At 48.8% G+C, this 14,522-nt stretch overlaps 6 protein-coding genes across 6 annotated transcripts; 4 read left to right on the top strand and 2 right to left on the bottom strand.

The window, feature by feature from the left end:
* Window positions 1-72: 72 nt before the first annotated feature.
* PEX2_065000 (lysozyme) lies at window positions 73-808 on the bottom strand (the record flags this gene model as incomplete). The annotated part of the gene is made up of 2 exons (XM_016743771.1): window positions 73-612; window positions 671-808. 2 exons carry the CDS (start codon window positions 806-808, stop codon window positions 73-75), a joined length of 678 nt encoding a protein of 225 aa, XP_016594663.1.
* An 852-nt stretch (window positions 809-1,660) lies between these two features.
* Window positions 1,661-3,798, top strand: PEX2_064990 (putative C6 transcription factor; the record flags this gene model as incomplete). The annotated part of the gene is made up of 2 exons (XM_016743770.1): window positions 1,661-2,930; window positions 2,990-3,798. 2 exons carry the CDS (start codon window positions 1,661-1,663, stop codon window positions 3,796-3,798), a joined length of 2,079 nt encoding a protein of 692 aa, XP_016594662.1.
* Window positions 3,799-4,304: 506 nt separating this feature from the next.
* Window positions 4,305-5,696, top strand: PEX2_064980 (putative guanine deaminase; the record flags this gene model as incomplete). The annotated part of the gene is made up of 1 exon (XM_016743769.1): window positions 4,305-5,696. The coding sequence occupies one exon, from the start codon at window positions 4,305-4,307 to the stop codon at window positions 5,694-5,696; it is 1,392 nt and encodes a 463-aa protein (XP_016594661.1).
* Window positions 5,697-5,941: 245 nt separating this feature from the next.
* PEX2_064970 (Tetrapeptide transporter, OPT1/isp4) lies at window positions 5,942-8,456 on the bottom strand (the record flags this gene model as incomplete). Its single annotated transcript, XM_016743768.1, has 6 exons — window positions 5,942-6,141; window positions 6,194-6,463; window positions 6,522-6,736; window positions 6,790-8,117; window positions 8,178-8,372; window positions 8,433-8,456. 6 exons carry the CDS (start codon window positions 8,454-8,456, stop codon window positions 5,942-5,944), a joined length of 2,232 nt encoding a protein of 743 aa, XP_016594660.1.
* Window positions 8,457-9,162: 706 nt separating this feature from the next.
* PEX2_064960 (FAD-dependent oxidoreductase) lies at window positions 9,163-10,349 on the top strand (the record flags this gene model as incomplete). The annotated part of the gene is made up of 3 exons (XM_016743767.1): window positions 9,163-9,540; window positions 9,613-10,010; window positions 10,064-10,349. The coding sequence occupies 3 exons, from the start codon at window positions 9,163-9,165 to the stop codon at window positions 10,347-10,349; spliced, it is 1,062 nt and encodes a 353-aa protein (XP_016594659.1).
* Window positions 10,350-10,999: 650 nt separating this feature from the next.
* fos-1 (sensor histidine kinase/response regulator Fos-1/TcsA) lies at window positions 11,000-13,386 on the top strand (the record flags this gene model as incomplete). The annotated part of the gene is made up of 3 exons (XM_016743766.1): window positions 11,000-11,160; window positions 11,219-13,036; window positions 13,089-13,386. The coding sequence occupies 3 exons, from the start codon at window positions 11,000-11,002 to the stop codon at window positions 13,384-13,386; spliced, it is 2,277 nt and encodes a 758-aa protein (XP_016594658.1).
* Between the last annotated feature and the right edge of the window lie 1,136 nt (window positions 13,387-14,522).

Here is a 14,522-nt window from a genome sequence, read left to right as displayed (position 1 = left end):
CGTTCATGTTGATTTGCACAAAACTCACCACAATCTCTATACATCTTCTGGGGAATCCTCAGACCAATTACTTCAAGCAGCGGTCTTGGCAAACGTCTTCAGAGAAGCTTCGCTGCCATTCCAGATTTCCGAATCACCCCCGAAGCTATACGCATCTGAGTTCTGCCAGAAGCTCTGGAAAGGCCAACCACCAGGGATAGTGCCGACTGAAGTGCTGTATCGAGCCAGAGCCAAGGGGTAGTCCTGACTGAATGCTGTGCTGCCGCCAGTGCAAGTGTTCCACCAGTCGGCGGTGGTGTAGATCATAGGGTACCGGCCGGCGGTCTTCTTGTAGGTCTCGCCAAAGTCCTTTATCCAAGATACCATGGCTGATTGGCTGAGCCCATAGCAGGTTGCGCCGGACGGGTTGTATTCGATGTCCAGCATACCGGGCAGGGTCAGACCATCGTCGGACCAACCTCCACCGTGGGCAAGGAAGTAAGTGGCTTGTGCAGCACCAGTACTACTGCCAGGTTGGGCAAAGTGATAACCACCACGGATCAGACCGGCACTACTGGCACCAGTGTATTGGCTTGAGAAAGAGCTAGAGACGAAGCTGGTACCCTCAGTCGCCTGATATAGTTAGTATTGTGGCGGAGAAGGGGTTCATAGTAACTTCGGGAAAGCTCACCTTGATCATGACGAAACGGGCACCAGCTGCATAAGCACCGGCAAAGTCCACGTTAGGCTGATAGCCGGAGATGTCGAAGCCCTGGACACTGGCGCTGGCAACAGTGGCAAATAGGAGGGGAAGAGCGTTAATCTTCATGGCGAGAATGAGAGTGAGTGTGAGATTGGAAGAGTAAGTGGAGAGTATATTCAATCTAAGTCAGTGATCAATATTTTAGGAGGGGAACTGGAGGTCTATTTATGTGTTTGCCAGGCAATAAAGCTTCATGTAATTGCAACCTCGGGGACCATGGAATAGTAATACGAGGAGATCATGCAGTAGTTACGTTGTATAGTGGACATATGAGGGTCCATTTCTCTCATCCTTTTTCAGGTATATACTGTGTAGATCAGTTCTTGTAGATCAGTTCCTGTACAGATCTTGTTTTAATGTTTCAATGTTGTGCTTGGTTGGTATATAGTATCCGGAGCTTGCCGCGGCTCAGAATTTGATGAGTGCAAGAGGAATAGTACCTATCGTATTCATCAGACACTGAGCAATTCAACTTGGACTTCGATCGAAGACTTTCCATATGATCATATACAATATATGGGCTCCATAGTAGATAAGTCCCCTACTTGCCGATGTATTCAACTGCCGAGGAAACAAAGTGACCCTTAAATCCCCAAGATAAGTCTGATGAAACAAGGATATTAAGATAGAAATATATACTCCGCATCAAGTATATAAATACTGAAATAATATAGAGATCATCCAATTAATATTAATATATTAATAGAAACGAAACATAATCTCGCAGAATGATAACTCTTTCGGCCATCCTTTCGCCTATGTAAGCGAAAGTAACCCCCGGGGATGGGCTAAGCTCTTCCTCCCCACTTTTCATATCTTCCCTTCTTCAACAATACAAAGTACAGTACGATGAACGTGTGCTTACTTCAATGACAATTGGTGGATGTGGGAAATGGATAGCTCAAGTGACCCCCGACCATGAGCACATCTGGAAATAAGGATTTCCGCGATCAGCTGGGAAAGTTCCGCTTGGATTCGATTAATACTTATACCCCAACCTGGCCTCAACCACCTCCCGTTCATCATGAGTCTATAGATGTCTCGAACCATGCTCGCAGCAAACGAGTATCGACTGCTTGTGACTTTTGTCGCAAGAGGAAGAAGAAATGCGACTTTCGATACCCCAATTGTTCCGCCTGCACCCGCGCCGGAGTCCGATGCACCATACCCCCGCCCGGTCCCCAAGTCGCTAGCGCCTCCGTTCCCCGGGATCAACTGGAAAATTTGCAGAAACGAGTACGATGGCTGGAGGAGGTCGTGCGCCGCAAGTCGGGCCTTTCTGTGGCGGAATTGCCGACGGGGACACCAGTCGATGGCGAGGGAGATCCAGATTGGTGGTATCAGGTACCCGCCATGATTGCGACCGGGGGTAATCGTCCTACCTCAATGCCGAGCCCTGCCGACAGTGGTGGTTCTTCTGTGACTGCAGGACCCTCGGAGGCAGCAACGGGAGTAGGCACCGAACTTCCCAATATTGGCGAGATCTTTCGCGATCAGCTGGAGCATCGCCGACCGTCGGTCGCACGACCTTCCTCCGCGCCGCGAGTCATGCGCTTGTCGTCGCTGGAGGAAGCGGAAAGGCTAGCTGGACAATATTTCGATAGTATGGGATACCAATACCCCTTCCTGTCTCGTCCGGAGTTTATGGCCAACCTGCGACATATCTATACTGGTGGTGTTCCGTCGCCGGAAACGCACCACTCTTATCACATCGTCATTGCCATTTCGCTTCTGATTGGGTCTGCAGACCCGAACCAGGCAGCTGAATTTTATCATGCCAGCCAGGAGACGCTCCCACTGGCATTGCAAAATGAAGACTTGCCGGCTGTGCGGGCACTGCTGGGACTGGCCTTGTATACCATGTTCGCGACTGCTGGTCCCAGCATTTGGCATGTGTTGGGTGCGACAATGAGGTTGTCGATTAGTATGGGGTTGCACAAAACGCGGTCGTATTCTAGCGTAGCCGAGGAAGAGATGGCCAAGCGCGCTTTTTGGAGTCTTTACAACCTGGATCGCCTCATTGCTAGCACCTTGGGTCGGCCATTGGGAATTGCCGACGATGACATTAGCGTGGGTCTTCTGCGAGAACTTAACGACGATGAAACCGAAGCGCCTGGGGCTAGCGCGATGACGATACCCTTCCAGGTGACACGTCTGCGGCGGGTATTTTCGCGCATCTATCAATACTGTGAGTGAAGTCCCGAGTCTCGCCTGCGTTTTCCTTTCCTCTGACTGTTTTGCCTGTAGTATATAGCAGCCTACCACGACTATCACCCCAAGAAGCTATCGCCACGCTCGGTCGATTCCGCCATGAGGTTGATGACTGGCGCATGACGGCCCCAGTATATCCATCCGCCCTTCTCTATTCGACCTCTTATTACGATTATCTTTATTACACAACACTTCTCTTGATGTACCGCCCCAGCCCCCGCAATCCGACGCCCGATATAACCAGTATCATCAGCTGTGGCGAATCCAGTATCCAAGTGATTCGATCATATTGGGACAGCTATTCAGTCGGCAAGCTGAAGTGGATCTGGTTAACCTTGAGCCAAGTTTATTTTGCTGGTATCACTATTCTGTGGTGCCTTGAACAGAATGCGCGCTCATTACGCGAGTCTCAGCCTGCACCTTGGCACCCCGAAGAACAGACAATGCGACGCGGTATTCAGGCCGTTGTTGTACTCCTGGAAGAATTTGGCAAGCGTCGGCCTGGGGTTGACCGGTTGGCAGAGACATTCCGGCACCAGAGCACAGTGATCTTCAGCCAAATGGCTTATCAGCAACATCAATTAGAACAGCAGCAACATCACCATCACCCACAACACCAACCGCAACTACAACCACCGCCCCCACCGCCTTCACTCCTCCCACCTCATCCAATGTCTTTGGCCGCACCCCCTCCACCTCCAGTCCCACTCGCTCCAGTTCTGGACGATGTGTTACTCGTGGATGGCAGTGGGACTGTCCCGATGATCGATCCACAGATGGCGGAACAACTCTTCTACTCCTACAATTGGTTCCAAGAGGAGATGGCATCATACTATACCCTTTGAACGAATCTCTTTCTCTGTATTCAAACCGTGCTCTATCGGAGGTAGACGGAGTTTTCCCGAGTCAGGCTTTTTATTTTCATGTTCATACTTTGCGAGTTTGTCACAATCAAAAGCAGACAAAACTCATTAGATTAAGAATCATTTCAGTATCTGCGAGGTAATCTTTTATTTAGTTCGTGGTCGGACACCTAGGCAGAGATGAAGATGGATCCATACCAACAATCCAGATTGCCACTTAATCGAGAGAAATAGAGTCTTCATATTTGAACCATAGCACCCTTATTCTTGGGTTTCTGCTAGGATAATAGCAAGGAGTGTCACAATCACAAGTTGTTTCTTGACGTTCAGGCTCCTCCCACCTGAGCAGGTGGGCAGCATATGCCGATTATTAATGCCCCCTCACCTCCAGCACTCTTCTATCTCCATGTCCCTTCTACTTTTTGCGGATCTACAGCCATCATTTTATAATAATTACTGGTGATCGTTACTTTACCTTCTTGTGTATCATGGAAGAACTCGACAAGAACGCCACCCCGGCTTCTGGTCTGCCCCTCGCCTTTCACGGCACGGTAATCCATTCCCGAAGTCTGGATGAGCTTGAGATCTTAGAGAATTGCATTATGATTGTGGGAACAGATGGCAAGATCCAGGCATTACAAGCAAATGTGGAATTGGATCAGATCAACTCCATTGTTTCGGAAAATGGCCATGTGCCCGATGTCTTCCCAGTGAAATATCTTAAGCGTGGGGAATTCCTGTGCCCCGGCTTTGTTGATACCCACAACCATGCACCTCAGTGGGCACAGCGTGGTGTTGGAAGAGGGATTTCCTTGCTCGACTGGTTGAATAAGGTCACTTTTGCCCATGAGGCCAAGTTCCAAGATCCGGAATATGCTAAACGCATGTACGCGTCTTGCGTGACGGGATTTTTGCAACAGGGAATTACCACCGCATCATATTACGGCTCACATCACGGACAGGCAACTCGAATTCTGGCCGATGTCTGCTTTGAAAAAGGACAGCGCGCTCTGGTGGGCAAGTGTAACATGAACCGGAATGCCCCGGACTGGTATCGGGATCCGTCGGTGTCCGACTCACTACACGAAACGCGTGAGCTCATTCACCATGTTCAGAAACTTGACCCGGAATACCATCTGGTGAAACCAATACTGACGCCACGATTTGCGATATCTTGTGAGCCGGAACTACTGGACGGGATTGGTGCCATCGCCCGTGAACATCCCGATCTTCCAATACAAACACATTTCAATGAGGCAAAACAGGAGATCGAGTTCACGCGCCAGCTCTTTCCACAGTTTGATACGGAGGCTGATCTCTATCAGCGATATGGTCTGTTGAATGATCGATCCATTCTTGCCCACTGTATCTTTCTACAAGAAGGAGAGATGCGTCGCATCCAGGAGCTGGGCTGTGGGGTTGCTCACTGCCCAATTGCCAACACCACTATGCAAGATTTCATGGTAGCACCTGTGCGAGAATACCTGCGCCGCGGTATCAAGGTGGGCCTGGGCACAGATAGTGGTGGTGGCTATTCGTCATCCATACTGGATGCCATGAAACAGGCCTTCATTGTGTCGAATGCGCAGCAGATGTTGAGTCAAGGACGGGACCCTGCGCTTTCTCTGCGCGAGGGCTTTTTTCTCGCTACTATGGGCGGCGCGCAAGTGTGTGGTCTGGATGACCGAGTCGGTAACTTTGCAGTTGGCAAAGAGTTTGATGCGCTCGAGATTCATACGACTGATCTTGGCCAACCGGGAGTGATGAGCCCAGTCGAAGATGAAGATACCATCCAGGAGATATTTGAGAAGTTTTTAATGACCGGGGATGACCGGAATATCGTCAAAGTCTATGTGAGCGGACGGTCGGTCAAGGGTTGATGGTCAGTCTTAGTTCACGAGAAATGAGAAATGAGATATGATACATTGATGAGCTACGATGTGAGAATAAACGCCAATCCCCCCATAACCCAATTCGCAGGGGTATCCAAAAGACCGTGTTCGACTCCTGTATGCCCAAGGTATTGTATATAAACAAGAGGTAACGTGCGCCGGACACTTGGTAATTACGGCAATAGATGAATGTATAAAGACGCTAAAATGAAGTCGTGATCAAGCGTTCCTGATCACTCCCAAGTTCCCTTCGGGGGGCCAAAGTAGCCACGTACTGGTAATCCCATGTAGGGCGTGCCCTTGCCGTCAGCTGTGGTTTTTGACACAGTATTTCCCCACCAGCTCAATGAACCGGCTGGAAGAGTTATACAAAAGAATATGACTACAGTTGTGACTGCAACGCCGCAGTCTAGTGCGGCGGATAACACATAATCTGTGGACGATCAGCAAAATAAGCGAGGATGAAGGAGAAACAATAAACATACTGTATTTCGACCACCATGCGGGCTTGCGGCGACGGAGTATGCCATTGAATATCAAGTTGACTATCCACCACGAGGAGAAGCTGATACCTGTAGCAGGTGGGACTTGGCTCATTGCACCGAAGGCGACGGGCCAGGAGACATAATTGGCAGATTCCCAACGAAGGCCCAGAATATAGGTAATAACTACCACCGTGGGTCCGATCAGGAAAAACCAAAGCAGATTGCTATATATCTGCCCGGAAGAAAACAATCGGCCTGGACCAACAGCACCTGAAAGGTTGGTTAGCTATTGACATAGCATAATCATTGACAATAAGATAGAACTCACCCCAAATGAGAGACGAAGAGTATGTGACCTTTCCATGAGGGCAGATGAAATTTCCCTCGGCTTCAGGGGTGCACACACCATCAATTCTGGTGATCATGAATACTGTCACACCACATTGAACGATAGCTCCGATGAGGGTGGCAAGGCCTTGGGCTACAAACAGAAGCCGTGGGGCGATGTGCATATAATGAGCCAACTTCATATCAGCGACAAATCTAATATAGTGTTAATCCATGCGAATTTTGGTTTGGAATAGTATGTAACTCACTCGAGTCCTTGCTGGACGGCGACATAGCCATAGAATTTGAAAGTCATGTTGGCCACTGGCTGCCCGAGAAAGGCATACCCGCCAATGAATTCCGTGAGCAGGTTGAGTTGGTTACTGCTGATATTTGTGAGAGCTTTGATGACCCCTACAGGGATAAAGTAGACCACTGGTAACACAAATGCTACAAGCACACCCCATGCCGGTAGGCCCGTATGCCACACCTCGTTGGTCACAATACTCAAGGCAAACACCAGGACAGTTACTGCGGCAAACCACCACCAGGGTACGGCTCGATATGAAGACATCAGTCGACTATGGACATCTTGTTTGCCGGTACCCTTCCATTGTTGCCACAAGTCTTTCCCGTGGTATAATGCAACGTGGAAGAAGATGCCCGTCAAATTAGCAAAGGCAACACCGAATGTGATTGCATAACCAGCGGGTAAAAACATGGGAGAATAGTTCCGATAAGCAGTTTGGTCAATACTCCCGCCCGCGCCCATGATGCGACTGGTGTTGTAAGGAATTCCAGTATTATCGAAGGTGTTGGAGTTGAGCAGCGGCAGGTGTGCGGAATACCAGGTGTTGGTATAGTAAACGAGGGGGCACACTAGCCAAAAGAAGAGCGCAAACGATCCCATCACATTAAGGCCAGCCCAGAAGGGAACAAGTAGGGGGCTCTGATTGGCATAGACCACTTGGGCCCAGTCGAAGGTCAAGACCGACATCCCCAGTCCGGTGGTTTGTCCAAAGAGTTGATTCACCACCACATCGGATGGCACGATCCAGCAGATGAAGGCGAAGGTGCTGAGACCCGTAAAGAGATATCCCGGGACGAAGTACCAGATAGCGCCACCGATGAAAACATAAAGAAAGAAGCGGAGACGTGTGATCCGCCAGCCATCCGCGATAGCATTGGAGTGAGAGTGGAGGGTGGTCAAAAGAGCTGCATTTGATAACACCTGCGGCCAAAGCATCGATGCCGGGCCAACTAGCCAGCGCGAGGCCATGCCGGCTAAGCCAAAGCCAAACAATTGCGTGGTAATGCACAATAAAACTTCAAATCCACCCTGCGATGGCATATTATAGAACTTGACAAGCGCTTCAATGACTTGGGTGGCAGCTGCAGAGCCAATCGAGACGTTCGCCATGATTGTGATCAAGGCATGCTCCTTGATATTGAAATGCCGGTCGGGATTTAGCACACCGAGGGGAATCCATTTCGCCCAGGCGCATCCCAGAGGGAAAGCCAGCAATTGCGCCACTAGAGCACTGATATTCACACTGGGCTGTCGTAAGCTAAAGAACTGGTTCAGCCCACTACCGACCTGTGTCGACGGTTAGTATTATCTTGCCGATCGTTCGGTCGCATGAAAGATAAGACATACTATAGTGAACACAATACCGATAGTCCACATGCGAACCGTGTTAACAGGCAGTGTCAAGTCATTAACTGGCTGGATGACCGCCCGCACCTCTGGGAAAGGCGAATCATTGGCCTCGTAGGGTAGGATCTTCTCGGCATCCCGATCGTGAAGGATGTCAATTCCACCTTGATCCGAAGAGGCGTTCTGAGATATGAACTAGTTAATTAATTAACCAAGATATGTGGGGGAGGATCAACCTCAAAAACGGGCACCCACCTGGCTCTTCTCATCCCTCTCCATAATGAACCCGGTCCTCTACAGGGGTTCCTCTAGAGCAAGGGGTTGGGAAAGCACACTTAGCCCCAGTTTAGTGTTGAGTCGGCTTGAACCGAATGTTAGACCGATTTAGGTACCGATGGCTGCATGAAGTGTTTCCAGATACGGAGTACTCCGTAGAGGGATGTCCACGGGTGAGCTAACAAAATGACCAATCGAGAAGGGGCATTGGGACATCTATCACATCACTTTCTCCCCGGATTCCGTTTTATTGGATGAGATTGGGTAGTATGGATAAAATGGATATATGGGAAGGGAAAAAAGTGACTTGACGGGGGGTGCGACGTCGGAAGAGGCCGTTATAGACCCACTTTATTATTGCCGGAGTAAGATATAGCTTCGAATTTGGGTGAAAGAAAAAAAAAAGAGGATTCTAATAATTGACATAATCGTATCAATCGAGCCAATTGAGCCAATCGAATCAATTTGAAACATATACAACATAAAGCAGCAATGTCACGTTGAAGGCTTAAATGCTTGAAACCCTAAATGGTTGAGGGTTGAATTCCCCTTTTTCCTCTTTGTTTTCGGGCAATTTGAAGATATATTTGATATATTTACTTTACTATTTACTCTAAGCCAAACCCCGGAATTGTCTCAAAAGGCTGGTCCAGTTTTAAGAACTTACGTATGACCTCATTTATCACCCGAACCTTGTACTCACCTCACAATGGGTGAATGCGGCCAATCTAATACCAATGAGATGCCCTTCTCTCAAAGACCCATTGTAATCCTCGGTGCAGGGATCATTGGTTGTGCCACTGCCCGACAATTGCTGTTGAATGGATTCCCCGTGATATTGGTAGCTGAGTATCTACCGGGAGACCAGAATATTTACTATGCATCGGCTTGGGCAGGAGCAGCGTGGCATGCTGCCGGGGGTATTACTCCGGATCAGCGGTACTTTCAAGCTGTCACACATCGCATACTGCTCAAGATGGCACAAGACGGTCCCGAGGCAGGAGTGAGCATTGTCAACGCACGAGAATACCTCGAACAACAACCTGCCCCTGACTCGGCGATATGGGGTAAGACGGTAGTCTCTAAGGTATCTTGTACTCCTTGTGATTCTCTTGCCTTTCCCACTTTTATTGATACTAACATCATCCGTATTGTGTAGTTCCGTGAGATGAGTCCTGGTGAATACGCTCCCAATTTTAACTGTGCCTGGGCATATGAAACGCTTGTCACAGATCCCACGATACATATGCCTTATCTTAGGAAACAGGTTGATTCTCTTGGAGGTCGCTTTATCCGCCAACGTGTCGAGTCTCTCCAGGAGCTGTATGGGATGTTCCCCGAATCACGGGTATTCATCAATGCAAGCGGTTGGGGGAGTAAAACCCTGACGGATGTGCAAGATGACAACTGTTTCCCAGAGCGAGGGCAGAATGTGTTTCTGGCCACCGATCAATGCAACACACTCCACTTCCGAAATGGCAAGGAATATACCTATGTGATTCCTCGGCCTCTGTCGAACGGGGTGGTCCTCGGTGGAGTGAAGCAACAAGGCAACCTGTATGAAAATTCCCAAACCCTGGGTAACTCTCTTCAAGCTAATCTCATTTCAGGTCACCTGAAGTCGACATGAATATCGCGAGGGATGAAATTGCACGCGCGCATCGGTTAGCTCCAAAAATTGTTCCCGAACACCCAGCTGCAGATAAGGTGAGCTACATCATCGGAATCCGACCATCCCGAAAAGGAGGTTTCCGTCTCGACTCGGAGCGAAAGGGTAGCCGGGTGGTGCTATCAGCCTATGGGTTTGGGGGTGGTGGGTATGCCTTTTCATATGGGATTGCAGATGCGCTAGTCAAGATGGTGGAGAGAGCCGAGCGTGAAAATGTGATCTTGTAGAAAGAAGCAGGTTCTCTTTTTTTTTTTCTTCTTTTTTTCCCCTCTATCTCTTTTATGATTTGTACTCCATACAAAGTACATAAGTAGTCAAGACTAAAATTCCAGTACAATATACATTTGTACATATGTATCTGGTACACACAATAGAGCCGAGTTATCGCCGTTCCAAGGTTGCCCCTCATTGTATTTTTGGATGAAACGGAGGATTACGTCGAGATGTGTGTATATTATTAGAACAAGTAGTTAGTTATGTTAGTTTACTATGTTGTACATATGTACGTACGTACATGGGTTTATAGATAAATATACATCAGAAAAGAGAGGAGAGCATATAGATGGCGTACTCTAAGATATTTAGAGTAGGTATAATAGGTATAACACGTATATCACGTATAATAGTTTCAATAGTTTCAAATATTTTAATATATCTTGTTTTCTTCTGTTATCCACCTTGGCCTGGAATTACTGGAAAGCCGGCCATTTCTCCCGTCCACTCAACTTGTCTCGACCTCTTTGATTCTTCAGCTTTTCCTTCAAATCCCGGTTTCCAGAAGAATTCTTGGATTTATCATATCCTTATTCCTAAATCACTTCAAAATCTGAAAATCGGTTTGAATGACATCCTCACTTCCTCCCAGGCTGTTAGCAATATGCCTGTGGATCAGATGCTCCACCTGAGTATCGACTGTCCTATGAACAATGTCGCTATGGTGATCACTCCTCCGCCCGAGAGTGACTTGAATCTTGAGAACAAAGCCTTGGAACAGCCCATTGCGACTGGATCTCTAAGTCGTATCTATCGATTTACACCGTGAGAACCCCTTGAATCCTTGGAAGAATTCTTCCTTTAACCTCCGTAACCTCTGCAGTAAACCCACGCTCGTATTAGACGGCGCCCTACGAATCATCGAAGTGTCTAACAGTCATGTGGAAATCTTCAAGCGCCCACGAGACCAACTGTTGGCAACGAATGTCTACGATCTTCCCCTCTCCATCCTCCCGGCCCCCGATATCGCCTCCCTGAGTGGTGCCCTCGGCACTGCCATATCAACTCGCGAAGTGCAGGTCATCAAGCGTGTTCACGTGGAACAAATCGACACCCTTTTTTCACTCAGCGTGACACCCATCTTCGAAGATGATTCCCTGATCTACGTACTCCTCGAAGCCCAGCCGACCAAACACCAACGGAACAGGTCGAATTCCATGAGTGGACAAACCTATCTCAACGAAACTTACAAAATCTTGGTCGACACGGTGAGGGACTATGCTATTTTCATGCTGGACACGCGTGGTCATATTGGGACTTGGAATTCTGGCGCCGCTATTTTGAAGGGGTACACATCGTCCGAGATCATCGGCCAACATTTCTCCGTCTTTTACGGTCGCGATGACTGCAAAATGCAAAAGCCCGCCCGCGAGCTGGAGGTCTGTTTACAAGAAGGAAAAGTTGAGGATGAGGGCTGGCGTTACCGCAAGGATGGCACCCGGTTTTGGGCCAATGTCATGATCACCGCCATCTATCAGAATGGCAGCCATGTGGGATTCGCGAAAGTCACCCGCGACATGACTGAACGCCGCGCGACAGAGGCCCGATTGATTGACGCATTCGAGGAATCTGCTAAGATGAAGTCTGACTTCTTGGCCAACATGTCCCACGAATTGCGCACCCCAATGAACGGAATGCTCTTGGCTTTGACAATGCTACTGAGGACCGAATTGACTGATGACCAGCGGGAATTCGGGTGCATTCTTGAAGATTCAACTTCTGTCTTGCTGCAAGTCATTAACGATGTGCTAGATTATTCTAAGCTATCGTCCGGAACCTTCCCCCTGAACCCAGACGTTGTCAACATACCCAACGTGATCTCTGCCGTGGTTCGGAATTGTCAGTCGGCGCTCAAGCCTGGTGTCCAAATCATGGGCAGCGTTAGCGACGGGTTTCCTCCAAATCTCAAAGGTGACCCGCTGCGATTCCGCCAAGTTCTGCAAAATATGGTCACCAACGCAGTAAAGTTCACTGAGAGTGGTCACGTTCGTGTTCATGCCGCTTATACCATCGATGAAAAGGACCCTGATATGTATGTGATTTCCGCGCAGGTAGTGGACACTGGTATCGGCGTACCGGAAGATGCCACGAGTACCCTCTTCACCCCGTTCACGCGATTCGCGGACACGGCTGCAAAAAGATACCAGGGTACTGGCCTTGGTCTGTCGATATGCAAGAGCCTGGCTGAATTGATGGATGGGGCGGTTGGATTCCATGCCAACCCCGACGGTCCTGGCAGCGTGTTCTGGATGACAGCTAAGATGGCCCGCCTCACCTCGCCAGTGTCTCCAGTGAAGCAGAGGTTGCAACCGGGCACACCTGAGGCGTTTGATAATTCCGCCTCGCTCCAGAAGATTGCCCCACATAAACACATTCTTCTCGTCGAAGACAACAAGGTCAACCAACTTATTATGCTGAAACTTCTCAGTAGTCTGGGGTTCAAGCGTGTCGATGCTGCCTGGGATGGAGCGGAGGCAGTGCGTATGGTCAAGCAGAAGCCTTTGACCTATAATGTGATCCTGATGGATATTAGCATGCCCGTCATGGACGGATTGGCTGCCACAGAGCACATTCGACAGATGAAACTCGATGTGCCCATCCTCGCATTGACGGGCAATGCTCTTAAGGGAGATGCAGAGACGTATCTGGCCAAGGGGATGAACGATTACATAGCTAAGCCCTTGCACCGGCAGCAGCTGGTGGATTTATTATGGAAATGGTGCGGATCCTGAGTGGTTGCTCATCCCTAACCGAGGGGGCTGTGCTCCCGAATACCACATCGTCAGTTTGAAGCCGTCTTTCGATGCGATCAAGGCACGGCAGTTGAAACAGACCCGTGTCAGCGTCATGGGCGAGAGACTGGGCGGTCGAATCGTCAGGTTGAGAATTTCCAACCACAGTCCCTCATCGATGCGGCAGAAGTGCCGTCATTTCCACCTGAACCTTTCCAACAAAATCCGCCAAACGGACCTCGAAACCACATTTTTGTAATGTTTTGATTTATGGGACTCTCAAAGACTTATTTCACATTTGAGATCTCCCTATCTCCGTTCTCCGCTAATCATCCGCACCCGAATACCGACGGCAATGCCATCCGACATGATCAAGTTCTGCGCACATGAGATGCGCCAAGAGCTATAATTTTTTTGCTCGTATGACTCATGCCTGGAGAAGGCACATGCCACTGTGCTTCTGCTACCGACGTTGCAATCATGCAGCCTTGGGTGGTCTTCTGTATCAGCTCTTTAATACCACTCATGAGATCATCCCCCGTAGTGGGTGGATGACAGTTGCGATGCAAGACTCGATGCAAGAATCGTCCCCCGTAGTGTTCATGGCGTTGGAATAATAGCAACTAACTCTTTTCATCGTAAATTGAAAGTATGCAGAGTGCATCACACTGGGCTTTGACCATTTCCCCACCTGGGCAAGTATCCCCCACAATTCCGCTGTCTGAATTGAAATCCCAAGGAAAGACAATGCTTTAACATTAACAGTTCAGCTCTAAGCCTGGGCTTGATCTCAAGCCAATTCACTTTTTCTATTCCTGTTTTCCCCAGCACTTCAGAATGTATAACTTCTTCATCCAACAAAAATACGGGAAGTGTGTAGGGGAAATCAGGATCGTTGAGCTCATTTCGGCATCAAATCACAACGAGAAGAACCTTTGATTATGATTCGACAGAAGTGTTTTTTTCTCTCTCAAGAAATACTCTCTCCAAATTTCCACCAGACAGTCCTCGACGTCTAGTGGCTCAAGCCTTCTGCATTGAATCATCCGATGGTTGCATTTTCATCGCCTAGTTGCGAGTCCATCTTTCAGGGGTAGTCTTCTCCCGAGGTACAACGTTGACGATCTTTTCATTTTCGCATGAGGTCATGCCCGTTCTTCCGATGCAGCCTTTTGTTATCTCGGACTGTAATTGCTGAGATCCCGTTCGGAGGTTCGACACCAATGACCCGTGGACTCCGACGGACGACAAAGGTACATGTTTCGAAATGTCTTGAATTTCGTTTACTTGATGGGTGCTAATAACGCCATTTTTTCGAAAAGTCACCGAAGAACGCAACCCCATTAGAGAAGAGTTATACTCTCCGTGTCAATGATCTTCATATTGACCCCGTGT

This window comes from Penicillium expansum (genome assembly GCF_000769745.1).
Source record: "Penicillium expansum strain MD-8 chromosome Unknown contig211, whole genome shotgun sequence".
NCBI classification, from domain to species: domain Eukaryota; kingdom Fungi; phylum Ascomycota; class Eurotiomycetes; order Eurotiales; family Aspergillaceae; genus Penicillium; species Penicillium expansum.
The sequence above is the reverse complement of the archived record's forward strand: the minus strand, read 5'-3'. Positions and strand labels throughout refer to the sequence as shown.